General features: G+C 39.9%; 1 protein-coding gene across 2 annotated transcripts in view; it reads right to left on the bottom strand.

The window, feature by feature from the left end:
* Positions 1-16,302, bottom strand: part of adkb (adenosine kinase b) — a 172,978-nt gene that overhangs the window by 148,008 nt on the left and 8,668 nt on the right. For both annotated transcript variants that reach the window (XM_055042995.1, XM_055042996.1), the window contains exon 4: positions 4,698-4,776. In XM_055042995.1, coding sequence (XP_054898970.1) covers positions 4,698-4,776 — 79 coding nt within the window. The remainder of the gene's footprint in view (positions 1-4,697; positions 4,777-16,302) is intronic.

The raw sequence follows: 16,302 nt of genomic DNA, 5'->3' as shown, positions 1-16,302 counted from the left end.
GGTCTTAATCGGTTATTAGCACGCTCATTTCCACGCAGCTGCACTTCAATTTCTGCTTGGACAAAGTCTCTCAATTTGATTTAAGAAAAAACAGAAACTTGAAAATGAGCCAGCATCAAATTACTCAAACGTCCCCCAGGTCACTTCTAGACAAAGAAGATTTGTTCTAACGCAGATCATTAAGTGTGAGAGAAGAAAGTAAAAACAGAAAGTGACAGAAAAAATATAAATGCCTCCTTTTAGCGTATATAAGCACATCCCTCTTGAACGACAGTGCGAACACAAAAGCTCCACTCTTTCTCCTTAACTGTCCTCTTTTTCTTTAAGTGGTACCAGACGTAGGCATTTCTTCATTCAGCTCATTCAAACTGAGGCAACTTGCCATTCTTTATTTATTTAACAAAACGAGCGGTAAAAGCCAAACATTAGGTCATGGAACATTTTCACCCCGAGAAATAAGTCACCGCCTTCAATGAGACATCAAAACCAGTTGGAGTATTCTCCTGCAAGAAAATATGAGCTGGTGAGGAACTTTCTCAAAGTCAAGTGGTGCTGTGGGACTTTTTCCTGTTATTTGAATACGACTTTCAACAGTGTGGTGCACATGCGTTTCCAATTAGGAGCTCAGAGCCAACGACCAGAGCTGGGCCCCACTCAGCCGTTCCACGACTGACCAAGTCTCAGGAAATGTTAAACAGGCATCATAACCGTGACAGAGACAGCAGATTTTTCAAAAGCCTTTGCTCTCTAAACAATAATTAAGACATCACAGTGGACTGATTATGTAGACTGCAAAAAATGCACAAACCTAAATAGAGGAGAGAGCACATAATTAATCATATGTTTCTGTGACACATTTATAGCTGGGGCGCTTACACAAAGCTATTTGTCTGTTTGGTAAATGCGTATGAAGCATGCTTAGAGTCAAAAGAAACAATATGTCAATGATGTTGATTTGTGGGGACCCTAATGAGAGCGCATGGTTTACATGAGGCAGTCAGAGCAGGATCCACTTCACTCACAGCAGCAATAACTCCCTGTGAGCCTGTCTCTGCTCAGACTTCAATCTCCAGGCCCTTAGGAGCTGTTGGAGGACTTTGATGTTCTGTCTAAATGAATTGACTGTGCTTCTTGATACAGCCCTCCAGTCAACTGACTCCCCCCCACCAATTCTGTCACCTGTGATAAACACCACGAGTGCTCAGAAGTACCAAAATTTGGATCACATGCTCAGAAAAGCCACATTTTCTTCTCCTCCCTCCAGCTTTGTAAATAACTGGGGAAAAAAATATGATTGTTGTTTTCCACTGCGCTCTATCTGAGCCCAGACCTTTTGATGTGTGTGGCTGCATTTGAGCAGGCAACACCAGGCTGGTTTTTGTTACCTTACAGCCCTGCAACATTCAGTAAGTAAGCCTTTATGCAGGATGGCCCCACAGGGCATGGTGTTTGTTAGAGCCAGGGCAAAGGCAACAACCTCCGATCCCCCCCTCCCCACTTTCTATCATACTGGAACACTTTCTTACAAAGAATCAGAGCCAGACAGCTCTAGGTGCATGTGGGTTCACTGACTTGATCCAAACAAGATCTAAGGCTTATTCAGGAGCACTTGTGTGCAGCAAGGAATGTGGACATGTAATAATTAATCTACTTTGAGAGAGCCCTACAATGTCACAGATGCTGACTTGAACATGCATAAGTACATGAACAGCAAACATTTTTATAATTCTAGCCTTAATGGAGGAGGACAAAACTAAAGTTATTGTTGAAGTTTTTGAAAGGACTGAAAATGAAAGTTTTCTTTTGAAGAGACCAAAACATGAAAAAAAATTTTTATGTCTGGCTGCACTGAACACACCATCCCCATGATGAAACATGGCGGACATCATGCTTAATTTCAGATATTTCTAGTTGTTTTGATAACAAAATATCAATATATCTCACCTGTAGGTTGTGCTAATTATAATCATAATATGAACACCTATTATTTTTTAATTTGTGGTACAGGCCTACAGCTTTTTTGGCACCTGAATTAACTGACTTCCACTAATTGCAAAATCTGTAACTTCTAGACTTTAATTTAATTTTATGCATAGTTTTTTTTAACTTGGGTACTTTTGCAATATTTTGATTGTAAAATTTCCATAAAATAGCCATTTGTTTGGCATTCTAACTAGCACTAATTTTGGAACCATAGTTTCAGTTCAATCTGAAACTTATACGTAAAAAAAAATATATATATATATCAATCTGAAAATTGACTCTTTTTTTGTTAAAGTGAGTGCATTCAGTCCTCAAGTCAAAAAATAAAATATTGATGGAGAAAATAAAATGCAGATGTAAATGGAAAACATAATGTTAAGGATGTAATATATGTAAAAACAACTATTTGTCAAGCAATATTACATTTTTGGTCTTTGTAAAAGGTACGGAAGATCAAAGATTTTCCCCTCTCAATTTTCTGTTTGGTCAATTTTCAAATTGAAGGTCTGTGAAAAGAATTGAAAATAGCTGTTTTGAGGTTTTTCAAAGAAGAACAGAAACTATTTATATCTTTTAAAACCTTTTGATTGCATCAAAGTCTCAGTGTTCTACCCAGTAAAACACACAGAAGCTCGGGTTACAATGTGACAACATGTGAAAAAGTTCAAAGGCTATGAACACTTCTGTGAGGATCCCTTTTAAGCTTCTTCTTGGTCAATTTCCATTTACCCAAATCCAATCAGTATCGATTCTGCATTTTCCTCAAGCTGAGGTAAAGGTTTTCCTTGAAATCTTAACTTGGATGAAACAGCAGTATTTAACCTATCACAGCCTCGGATGAGCTGGCTGGGTTTTTGAAGGGAAGTATGAGTTCTACAGGCGAAGGCATTGATCCTCCCACACCTTGGGTTTTTCCCAGCGTGTACAACGATTCCTGTGCAAAGCCTCTGAACACTTCTCTCCCTCCTCCAGCGGTCGATGGTGAGCAAACCTGCCCCTGGATCGAGCATCTCATTTAGTCGCCGGGCCCCTTTGATGTGGATTCAGTGCTGCGGTGCATATCATTTGTGTTTGAAGGTTCAGCTTCCACAATACAGCGAGGGTTTGAAGTTTCACATATTGCAGGTGCTACAATGTGATAATCCGGGAGCTGGTTATGCATTATACATTTTTTTTTTCATAAAAGAACACTATAAACTCAAAGTGAAATGTGGAAAAAGTCAGCGCTTGAAGGTATATATTGACAGAAACAGCTTCTGAGACTTCAGGGTGCGGGACGAAAACACTCTTGTTATCTCGAGCTTTTCAGAATCAGCTCTACATCTTCACACAGAAGGGGGTAAATATCCAAATAAACAGAGTAGAATAACATTTGACTAGGGCCTGCTATGCCGTTATGAGACCAATTTAGTTCACTGAGCACTTCTCTGGGGGCACAGAGAGGAGAAGGGCCATGACTGGTCCTTCTTCGTCTGCAAGGACCGGCAATAAAAATCTCTTTTGCCATCTAATTTCACACGGGACTTGATCTGCAGCTCGGGGGCAATTCCTGCAGTGTGCACTTAAATAAAAGATGAAACAATCATTGTCAACATCGATGTCTTAACAGGAAAAGATCACACTGCACATAATATATATGTCTTTCCAGTTGCTAGACAAATAGGAGAAGAAAATGGCTTCCTGCAGGAAAATTTAGCGATTATATTTCAAGAATTTTTTTTTTTTTAAAGAGCTCAGCCTTGCATCAAGCAAGCAGAGGATTTAAAATGGGGGGAGTCGTTGCCCAGAGAATAAAATCTCGTTGACATTTAACGTCTGTAAGAGACAGAGTTTTAAGCAAAGGTTTATGATCTTGATAATTAAAGAGTGTTTGTATGGAGGTGCAGAGCTAGGCGTCTCTTTTTAAAAGATGTTTACTGTCTCTAAAGCGAAGAGATGGTGGCAGCCTGAGGGCCTGCCTACTCTCTTTTTCCCAGCTCTGTCTCTATCTTTTGATAAATACACACAAACACACACATGGGTATATATGCAAACTCTGCACGCCGAACAAACACGCTCGGAAAAAAATTAAATAAAAACAACACATGCACACACAGACAAGAAAGACTTGCTGCTTTTCACAGGCATCAGCCTCTCAATTAGCTTCTGAACTCATTTCTCCCTCCTTGGAAGGGAATTATTTTTCAGCTGGATGCCTTTTCTTTGTTTACTGTGAGCAGACCCGAGCCTTATCAGCAGCTAATCACTGCATGTCAAATTCAAAGACTTGCTGCAGTCACTTTAGAGGAAAAAAAGGAATTAGTAAATAATCTTTTAAAGTTCAGATTGTCATTTTAGATTTGAACAATCACCAATTTCTTTAAGATGCACAAATCTGTCTAACAGCCAGGGAGAAGATCAGGGTTTGTTGGATATAATTTGTTGTGACACGTTAATTGCATCTACTTGTAATTCTCTCTAATTGATGCTTGATATGTCTCAGGAAATTAGGCCAACTAGATAACACTGTAAATATTATTAATCTTCCCCGCCTTTCCCTTTTCCATGGCAGGTCTGATGAATTCACAACAGCCAGAGCTGTAATGTGTCAATGTGCCGTGCAGCTATGCTGTGTATTCCCAGGGCTGCTGGGCTGACAAATCTAAGGTTACAGCCGTACCACTGTATATTCAAAACACATTCAGGCACACTGCAGAGAGTCAAAGATGACTAACCTGAGCGATTTTCACTGAGTTCTGGGTAGAGCCACCGGCATGGTATTCAACTTTGTTTCTCTTGACAATTTCTTCAAACCTGAAATAAGAACAGACCTGTCAGTCAATGTGAAGTTTAGGCGTATTTGTCCAAAATCCCGATTTTATGAATATGCAGGATAATGAAAATATACAGCTGTGTCTGTCATAGGATGCTCCCTTGACCCAGAACAGGTGGGAGACAGAAGGACTCTAACTCAAATACCATCACTGTATGGTGATGGTACAGTGATGGTATTTGAAAAAAGCTTCTTCCTAAGTGCACAAAGGAGCATTACCGCAGGCCATTCTTCCTAACAGCTGTAATACTGTATCACTATCACTGCTCCCAACAGCTTCCTGTTGGCTTTTACTCATTTCTGATGCTTTTATTTACACTTCTGGCAAAAACACTACGAAAACACAAAAAATAAGTAACAAGTGTTTGTTTTATTTTGTTAAAAATAAAACAATACTAACATACAAGAAACTTTTTGGCACAATATGGGAGCTTGTTTTAAGTCAATAATTTCTTAATATTGATGAAAAAGTGCTAGTTACAAGTGAAGAGATTACAAGACATTATTTCATTCTTAAAATGCCTTGTTCCACTGGCAGATTATGTCACTTAATACTAGTATTTTTCTCATCAATATTAAGGAATTATTGTCTTGAAAAAAGTTAATACTTCTTTCTGAAAAGTTAGTTTTGCCTTATTTCAACTATACCAAGATATTTGCACTGGAATTAGACCAAAAATACTTGAGATTGTATTTTTGCAGTATCATGTGTTATTTTTTTATTCACAAATACACATGCACATTTTGTATTTTTATTTTTTTTAAATTGTCCCACTTAGTTGCACCTTTATCTGGAACGAAGCATGTTAACTGTACAAGTGTACTTTTGCCCGTGCTTATTTGTCTTTATCTTTGTGTGAATTTACATGCTTCGATTGCTTGTCACTTTCCTGCTGCTACATCTAAAATTTCTCACAATGGAACAATAAAAGAATAGTTCTATTTCTTTCCTTTCTATGAAGCAAAAGATTTCAACCCCACTGAACGTTTTTACATTTCATATTCAAACATATTTATTGAGATCTGAGGTAGACAAACCAATTTTTAGAATAACTGTGCAGTGCACAATCATTTTTTATAACACCTTTTACTCTGATATGCCTTACTAATCTCTAGAGCACAATTTCTAAAAAATAAACTAAGACCTCAAAGGTCACTTGAAAATATAGTTAGCCACAAATACAAAACTACAAGAGCTTATAGTTCTTGCAAAACTACAAGAAAATTAACTAATCAACTGGACAAAGACAGTAATGCCCAGAAAATCAACCAGGAAGCTAACAGTAACTCTGGAAGAGCTGCAAAAATCAACGGCTCAGCTATAACTAATGCACTCCACAAAGCTGGTATTTATGAAAGAGTGGCAGGAAGAAGGCCAAAAAACCTAGCTTGAACCATTTGACTTTACACAAAATGCTATATATTGCAGGAACCACATGCCTCTAGACCACCTATAACTTTAAAAACATCTGTGCTGTGATTATAAAACAGCTTTCTCAATAATTATCACATTACAAGATGTGTAGGTGTGACTTGATAAGAGCTACTAATTAGTCACCTGAAATTTACTGGAAAAGGCTTAAAAACCTATAAAGACCAACTGTAGTCTGTGAAAACTTTGTCAAGTTCATTTGTTTACACTAGCTCTGCACATGACAATTCAAAGAACCTCAGAGAATTACAAGAAATGATATTAAAATTAACATTAAAGACAGGATGGATAGATAGCATTTGACAGATAAAAAGAGTACTTCTAATGGTAGTGTTTAAAAAGGGTAACTGGGGTCAAAATGTCAGTCTGAATAAAGCAAAAGAAGAATCGTTCACACATGGTTATAGTTAGCCATCTTGCATTAAATCAGGCTAAGCAGTAAAAGTTCAATGTTAGAAACATGATCTGCTTTCTTCAAAACAATACAACATGTAAAAGCAGCTATTAATCTTTAATAAGGCACAATGTGCTGCTGTTTCATAGGCTTTTGCTTTCAGGTCTGTTAAATAAATAGCTTTTATAGTTTCCTTGTGTACATAACTAGGGAAAGTATTTAGGGAGAGTCAACCTCTGACTAAATATTTTATGTCTAAACCATGCCAAAAAAAAGTTTAAAAGTGACAGTAAAAGACTAAACAAAACAGCAACAAAAAAAGAAAACAGGCTCCATTACCCTAAGGAATGGGCAGAAAACAACCATGGAGGTATCCAACACAAGGCACAGGAACACACTCTGGCCTACAGAGAAACACTGAGAGAGTTTGCGTACATTTCGTTTCATCGCTTCGTAATGCCATTTCAGACATCAATAGCGACCATGCTTCTGCGTAATATGATGCAAAGCTTGGCTCTGCTGCAAGATAGATGCTTATTATCTATGAAGCAGGAATGTGTATTTTCCACATCGTTCACACAAACAGGCTCCCAGAGGGCGTCCACCCCACTAAAGTAATTGACCAAGCTACAGTCAAGATGCAATGCCATGTTAGGTGTCTGGCTTCCCCCCCCCCCACTCAACTTTGAATCGAAGTGTGTCTACTCCAGGGGGAAAATAACGAAATGACATTAAAGTGAACAACACCATCTCCACTGGTGGGTGTGTAATTTCACTTTAAATAATTAGACTAAAAAAATAATATTAAAAAAAGCTTCCTGTCGAGATGCTTTTGTGTATTCCCAAAGCAGTTAAGTTGTTTTCCCAGGCATTTTAAGATTTAAAGATATTTTCAGGGATGCAGGATGTGAAGTGAAGCGCCTACATTTTATTCAGTGAAACATGCATCTGTTGTACATATAGTTCAAAGACAAGTGTAATCTGTATGCAAAGTGTATCGTGGCTTACCAACATGTAGAAGTCAGTGAAGTTCAATACCCCTAGTTCAACCTGGTTTAACTAAGCATGGCTGATTTTTGAGCTGGTGTGAAAGTAACCTTTACTGGTTCAAAGAAAGTCTACAGATCATGTCTCAAGGCAACGAGTCTACCCAGGGCAGAGTGCTCTGAATAATATAAAATAAATTAAAATAAAAAAATAAAAAACTTTTCTCACAAGTGGAATATATGCTAACCGGAGGAAAAAAAATTGTTCCTGAGACACCTGTTTTGACTCCTTGACAAAAGAAGAATTTAAGCACTGTGGGTGTTTATAACATGAAGGGAGCCGAGGGACTCCAGACCCATTTCAAATAGACACACAGCTTCAGAGGATTTGAGGGTCTTTTTTTTCCCACTAGAACTATTTGCTCCACCTTTCAGTGCAGACAGCATGGGGCCCTGCTCTTGGAAGCCTCGAAAAATCCCATCCGAAAAGGAGCAGCTGCCTCGAGACCTTTACACCCTCAAACATCATGTGATCCCACAGTAGTGACACCGTAAACGGCCCCCATGGCCATTTAGGGGTAGAAAATCCCTTTCCATCTACTGCAGCTTGAGCCGACTAAGCGATGGGAGGGACCAGAGAAAAAGAAATTGTTTTGAACAAAATGTCCTTAGCTACTAACCTCAGCTTTTAAAAGCTGCCGGCGTCGTTCAATGGAGGAGCAATTTCAACTATGCCACGCATTCCATGGTTAGTCTGTGTTATAAAACAAGAGCAGTCCAGCATACTGCCAGCTAAATGCAGAATGCACATTTTGTTTATCATATCTTCCAATGTGAAATGGATTAAATTAAATTAAAATACAGTATATTGTAATATTCAGATAACATTATTCTAAGGGTTTTTCAGAATCAACAAAAATCCTCGAGCCGACAAACTGTTTCAATAGTAAAACTATAATATAGACATTATTTTGTGTATTTGTGTAATTCAATTTAGCTCAACAGCAAAATAAATCGAAGTAAATCAAAGCAAATTTCGTATTCCAATATTACAGCCCTCCATGCCAAACAGTATGTACATACAGTTAGGGCCAGAAATATTTGGACAGTGACACAGGTTTTGTTATTTTAGCTGTTGACACACATATGTTCAGAAATACAATTTATATATAGTATGGGCTGAAAGTGCACACTCCCAGCTGCAATATGAGAGTTTCCACATCCAAATCGGAGAAAGGATTTAGGAATCATAGCTCTGTAATGCAGAGCCTCCTCTTTTTCAAGGGACCAAAAGTAATTGGACAATGGACTCTAAAGGCTGCAAGTAACTCAAAAGGCCTTTCCCTCGTTAACCTGTAATCAAGTAAGTAGTTAAAAGGTCTGGGTTGTTTCCAGGTGTGTGGTTTTGCATTTGGAAGCTGTTGTTGTGACCAGACAACATGCGGTCAAAGGAGCTCTCAATTGAGGTGAAGCAGAACATCCTGAGGCTGAAAAAAAGAAAAAATCCATCAGAGAGATAGCAGACATGCTTGGAGTAGCAAAATCAACAGTCTGGTACATTCTGAGGAAAAAGGAATTGACTGGTGAGCTTGGGAACTCAAAAAGGCCTGGGTGTCCACGGAAGACAACAGTGGTGGATGATCGCCGCATACTTTCTTTGGTGAAGAAGGACCCGTTCACAACATCAACTGAAGTCCAGAACACTCTCAGAGAAGTAGGTTTATCTGTCTCTAAGTCAACAGTAAAGAGAAGACTCCATGAAAGCAAATACAAAGGGTTCACATGTAGATGCAAACCATTCATCAATTCCAAAAATAGACAGGCCAGGTTAAATTTGCCCAAAAACACCTCAAGAAGCCAGCCCAGTTCTGGAAAAGTATTCTATGGACAGATGAGACAAAGATCAACCTGTACCAGAATGATGGGAAGAAAAAAGTTTGGAGAAGAAAGGGAACGGCACATGATCCAAGGCACACCACATCCTCTGTAAAACATGGTGGAGGCAACGTGATGGCATGGGCATGCATGGCTTTCAATGGCACTGGGTCACTTGTGTTTATTGATGACATAACAGCAGACAAGAGTAGCCGGATGAATTCTGAAGTGTACCGGGATATACTGTCAGCCCAGATTCAGCCAAATGCTGCAAAGTTGATCGGACGGCGCTTCACAGTACAGATGGATAATGACCCCAAGCATACAGCCAAAGCTACTCAGGAGTTCATGAGAGCAAAAAGGTGGAATATTCTGCAATGGCCAAGTCAATCACCAGATCTTAACCCAATGAGCATGCATTTCACTTGCTCAAATCCAGACTTCAGACGGAAAGACCCACTAACAAGCAAGACCTGAAGGCTGCGGCTGTAAAGGCCTGGCAAAGCATTAAGAAGGAGGAAACCCAGCGTTTGGTGATGTCCATGGGTTCCAGACTTAAGGCAGTGATTGCCTCCAAAGGATTCGCAACAAAATATTGAGAAAAAACTTTTTGTTTGGGTTATGTTTATATGTCCAATTACTTTTGAGCTCCTAAAATGTGGAGTGTTTGTAAACAAATGTGTACAATTCCTACATTTTCTATCAGAATTTTTGTTCAACCCTTTAAATTAAACGTTACAATCTGCACTTGAATTCTGTTGTAGAGGTTTCATTTCAAATCCAATGCGGTGGCATGCAGAGCCCAACTCACGAAAATTGTGTTACTGTCCAAATATTTCTGGCCCTAACTGTAGTATGTGGCCAACATGATAAAGCTCACAATGAATGGTGTGGAGATTGAGATGAAGGAAGTAAAAGGACAGAATCAGAAAATTTAAGTTGATAATAATCATTAGCATTATTGCATTACTGAGCAATAGAACTGTGATTAAAAGTTTTGGTGTTTTGCTGCCACAGCAGAAGCCATCAGAAAACAACTATTCTCCTAAAATCATCCCCAAGGTAAGTGTGAATTGATTCATGCTTAAAAAGACGCATCCTGTGGAAGGTCTTAGTTTACTTACAGGGTCAGAATAACCAGAACTGGTGAGAATATATGACTATAAGAAAGTAGCTACTTGTCTAAACTTGATCAGAGATAGATAAGACAAAATTTTCCCAGAATGGGAATGGGTACTGATGCCTAATCCATTAAAAAAACACTACAGAAGATATATCCTTTAGTACCATCCATGGTAAAGAATACCAAGTGTAGGACCTGCCACAAGTTAAAAGCTACTGCATTTGTACATATTTACGGCAATAAAAATTTTTTTAAAAACACCTTGAATTCACTGGAACTGGTAATATAAGACCTGATCAAAATGTAAGTTTATTTTGCCATCGTGTGCAATGAAGAGGATAGCAAATTGGGCTCATGAAATCTCAGAAAAACCACAGTATGAAAACTGCAGCCAATGTTTTGGTGAGATTATGCAACTCAAAGAACGAATTCATTTATTTTAATGCGTTTTTTTGACATCTTTACCAGGTGGGCCAATACATGTGGAGGGTGCTGCAGGCTAAATCAGAATCATATCCCAATTAGAGTAATAAGACTGCATAAAATATTTTTATGCAGAGGATTTTGCAGTGTAGTACTACGGTTCTTTCTGAACTTAAGACATCTGTAACTGTGGGGCAGATCAAACAAGTCAGGATCATTCTGCTGTTTACATTCCTGGGGACGGAGCCCCCAACGTTGTTTCCCATCAAGGGAAATATGAGAGCTTCCGAAGTACTTTGAGTGTTCTCTGCTTTGAGTCACTCATGAGTTCCTTTTAACCCCCCTTAAAAAAGAAGAACAAGAAAAACAAGCAAAGTATATTATTTACATGAGGCAATAATTCAAGATTTGCTCCTTAAAGTCTCTTACATGGAGGGCAAAGTGAGCCCATTTACCGACTCCCTCTTCATTCGCCTTTGATGTTAGCCTATCTCGATAAGACCAGATGAGTGCCCTAAAATCCCAGTCGAGTGATTTCGCAGGAAGAACAAGTCTCTGTTAATCAATGGTAAGATTGGATCTGGATTCTCCGGAGTGGTCTGCCTGAAAGTCCTCCCGAGTGTTTGAGTGCACACCAGGGTAATTCGCTGTTAATGATCACAGCGGCACCCACTCTCCTACGCACCGTTCATTCCCCATTTAATTGCCTCGTTCGCGTTTAAACAGCTTACAAATCACAAGGACAGGCAGGAAAACATGATCAAACGGCGACTATCGCTAATCAGGGGAGGACAAGAGGAAAGGTTAGAGGGAAATGGGGGTTTTGGTGCTCTCCTTGGGGTATTAGGAAGGAGGTGGGTCATACAGGAGCACTAAATTATCTCTGCTTCAACTATAGCAGGCAGGTACCTTTAAACAGGCAGATCCATCTTCTCTCTATCTGACAGAGGCAGCTAAAAGACTTTGGTAATCCCAGTTTCAACACAGGCATCTGGAGCGGAGACAAGTTCCACCATTGATTAGATTCCCCAATCAGTGCATACATCCTCCAGTAGCCTCGCTTGGTAGTCTGGAGGCAGAACAAGGCCTGATGTGCAGTAATTGTTTCCATAGGTCAGGCGGAGGGGAGAAAAAACAGCTCAGGGCCGTGATGAAAGGGAGATGGAAAGGGTGAGGAATATTGTTGTTTTTTCCCCCCAATTAAATTGTTTGTCAAACCCTTCACAAAGGGTTACGCAGTTTATCTGTTTAAAATCAATACGCTCGTCTCAGTGTGAAAGCTTGTCCCGACACAAGACAGGCCCATTAATTATTCTGTTCTGTGCACTATCGCTGAGCTGCTCAAGGTTGAGCCTTATCTTTTCTTATTTCAAATCAATAATTATCTTCTACCATGCTCATGCTGCCTCTTAGAAAAAGATGTGCTTTTTATTCAATGCCTGTAGAGTCTCTCTCTCTCTCTCCTTCTGTGTTTTTTTTCTTTCTTTCTCTCTGTAGTAACCGATGAGGAACGCAGAATGAATAGGGCATTCTTATCACTGGAACATTAGGGCATGATGGGAGTAGACGGCGAAGACTGAGGCGCATAAAAGCGCTGAACACAAATGAGTCACGATTCAAACATTGACTGAGGCCTTGTTCCTCATTTTCTGACATCTTCTAATAAAGTGAAGTGAATGTTGATTTGTACAAAAGCTCTATGATGTTGACATGATTAAGGTACCGGGGCCTGCAATGCATCTCATTCAATTAGAAAAATTGGAAAAGTGTATTTCTGTACTTGAATGCAGAAAGTGAAACTCACACATTATAAAGAATTGCTGCAGTTTTGATGATTATGGCAAAACAGTAATGAAAGCCCAAAACTTTAGATTCTCAGACAATAGGAATATTACAAAAAAGCAATACAGCAAGACTATGAATACGGAAATGTTATCCTATGGCAGTTGTAGTCCATCCTCCATACTTAGGGTAAGTCAAAAAATGTAAAAGTGTGTGCATAAAGTCTACTATAAAAGCATATTTATGGAAAGTTAAATGGAAGGAGAAAATGTTCAGAAGAAGCACGTTCAGGTTTAACAGGTTAGTAAAGCTCACTCTCCTGCTATCTTGTGAAACAAATTCACAAGTTTCACAAGGTGTGCCCTGCAGTTTTGGTAAAGTTGACAAATGTAGAATCCAGGAATATTAAGTTGAGAGGAAGGAAAAACTGGGTTAGAGTAAACAAACACCTACATAGGAATAAATGTTGCATTAATTTAAGTTTATTTGATAGGTACAGACACACATCGACCGGCAAACTGAACAGAACAGTAGTCCCATGTTTGCATCATAGTGCTTCCAGCAAAAGCTAATGCACAGCAGCTGTCCCCAGATGGGTCTAAAAACTAGTAGAAAGTGAAATAGTAAGGTTTGTGAAGCAAAGTCTACTTTGGAGTTTTGGAGGAAACACAAGATCTGCACTGGATGTTTAAGTCACTTCTGAATGAGAGAACATATCAGGAGTGTCTTAACTAAGGTAAGGAGTGAAAGGTCTGGACAGTTGCTCAAAGGCCTAAAGTCTTCCTTTCAGATTAAAGAAAATTTCAAATTTAATTTGGAAACCAAGAGTCCACAGGAATCATGGAGAGACAAAAAAACCAAGCTGCGGGAGATCCAGCGTGAAGTTTCCACCAGCAGTGATGATTCAGGGAGGCATGTCAAATTCTGATGTTGATTAACTTGGGTTTGATCAAGTCAAAGGTTACTTAAACCCTCTACCAGGAAATTTTTAAAGCACTTCTCGCTTCCCTCTCCTGAAAGGTTTTTATGGAGAAGCTGATTTCATTTTCCAGCTGGACTTGGCACCTCTCCACATTGCCAAAACTACCAATGCCTGCTTTAATGGTCATGGTGTTCCTGTGTTTGATTAGCCAGCAAACCAGCCTGACCAAAATCCCCCTGGAGAGTCTCTGTAGTGCTGTCAGGAGGAAGATGTGGGACTCTAGAACAAACAATGCAGATGAGCTAAAGGCTGAAATTAAAGCAATCTGTGCCACAGTCTGACTGTTCTCAATGACTAGTAATTCATGAAAAAGGAGCCCAGACCAAGTGCTGAGTCGATGAACTGTGCAGCGAAAGACCATAATTTTCAGTATGATCTTCTGGCATTTCTGCATTAAAAATCCTTTTTCATTGGTAGTGTGTACCATTTTAATTGCTCGACAAGCAAACACTGAGTCCCTTAGCTGTTAGTCATAACAAAAAACTTGAAATATATCCCTCTGTGTGTAATGAATTAGCTCCACTTGGAATTAAATTACAAAAACAAAATAGCTTTTCAGTGATGTAATTTATTGAGATGCACCTGCATTTAGGAACATTGAGCCGAAAAAAGTCCTGCCGCAACAAAAGGGGGGAAAAATGGCTTTGCTGTAACAGAGACTGGATGCACAATTAATGGCTGCACAATTACATGGTCATAATCGGTGAGTAATTGCATTAGAATGCAGAAACAACAAATGTGCATCCCTTTAATAATCGACCGATCCGGCAGCAGCAACAGCCCATTTGTTGGCATTAGCTGAGAACTGCTGTTTGTACTTAATTAGGCTGCGCTCAAGGATTTAGATGGTGGGGGTGAAATCTGCTCACGGAGAATGAGTTCATATTATTTCCTCTAAAATGTCACAGGTTTTTGGCTTCACGCTGCAGAGGGTGGCGTTGTTTGTCACACTCTGCCGTGTGGATGTAGTGCAGGCGTGTGTGTGTTTGAGTGAGAGATAGAGATAGAGGATATGAAAGAGAGAAAGAGGGACACACTGGGGGAGAGGAGTGGGAAGAGGGAGCGTGTGTAAGGAAGGATGGGGGCTTCTGGCGTTCTCTCGAGGATTGAGATTTGAAGCCGGAGCACAAAGCCTTTGAGACGTTCCCCCTTATCTCGGTGGTTGATACCAGGATCTGGGTGATTCAGAGCGCTCCGTGTGAATAATTCCACCAACACCCCCTGCTGTGGGGACCATATGGCCCTGTGTGAACTTTAAACACACTGGGAGTGTTGCTGCTCACCAGTCAGGCCTCCCAATCTCTACCCCCGCACAGGCAAGGTGTAAAGAAATGATCAGCACAGATGATATAAGAACTACTTCACATGTATGAAAGCTGCTGCCATTAATGTGGCAGCTAGGGGGGAAATCAAAGATGACTAAAAATAGCCCTAAGCATGCTTTTCTGAAACGAACGCGCCGTACGTTCAGCGTCTGAGACGGCCCCCCGTTTTAATTATAAAATGCTCTTTAAAAGGTGGGGAGTTGAGGAGGTGATGGATGAGAAGTAAGATGTAGATTACATTTGTTACATCCCCCTTTTGACTAGTGATGTTTCCTTCTGGCACCACCTGCTGGCAGCTGCCAGCCACCAAACAGAGGCATCTGCAGCTCTGGCGACGACAATCTTTAATTATGATTGCATCAGCCATCCCCTTCGTGATGCAGCGTGCAACCTTTAAATGCAGAAGAAAGAAAAACAAGAAGTATAAAAAAAATGTTTTTAATCAACCAGCCCCACAACATGTTCATGGAGATTTACCTCATTTTCCTGAAATTTTTTTAAGACGACTTGTTTATAATTTACAAGGATGCAGATTTTTTCCAGCTTGGATTTATGCCCCAAATTGTCAAATTCACGCTTATCAATAAAACATTAAGAGCGGCACGTCTGGCAGCTGAACATGGTTTTGATGTCTCAATTACCAGTCGAGTGCAATTAATTTCTGCTTTCTCTTTGATAAGGAGGTGGGCTGATGGATGCAGGCTAGTGACCTTTGGCCTACACCGCACAAGAAGAGGTCTGTATCGGCACTCTGTAAAACAACAAGAGACCTTGAAAATAAGAGGTGGTTGTGGTAGTGTGTCTATACACTGAGTCAGGCATCAGTGCATCCAGTGAAGTGGCACATGCAGCCTCTGCATGCAATCTTGCATGTCTGCACATACGCTCACACACACCCACGCACCCACTAGGTGGAGAGTTTCATCTCATGACAAGCCAGGATAGCTCCACTGGGGGTTCCCAGTACTCTCGATTCACTTCGTTATTTATTAAAAATGCAAGAAATAAAGAAAGAGTCAGTAGAGTCAAGTGTGTTTACATACCAGAATCCATCACACGCACACATGCATACAAACCCAAGAGTGTTTAGCATGTACTCAGTGAGAGAGGGCCTTTGTTGTTTCCTTGCCGGTAAGCAGATTGAGCTGCAGCAGCAGCAGCAGGGGTGTGCAAGATGTACACAGA

The sequence above is a fragment of the Poeciliopsis prolifica genome, unplaced genomic scaffold (assembly GCF_027474105.1).
Source record: "Poeciliopsis prolifica strain line A6 unplaced genomic scaffold, Auburn_PproV2 SCAFFOLD018, whole genome shotgun sequence".
NCBI classification, from domain to species: Eukaryota; Metazoa; Chordata; class Actinopteri; order Cyprinodontiformes; family Poeciliidae; genus Poeciliopsis; species Poeciliopsis prolifica.
This window is presented reverse-complemented; position numbering and strand designations above follow the sequence as displayed.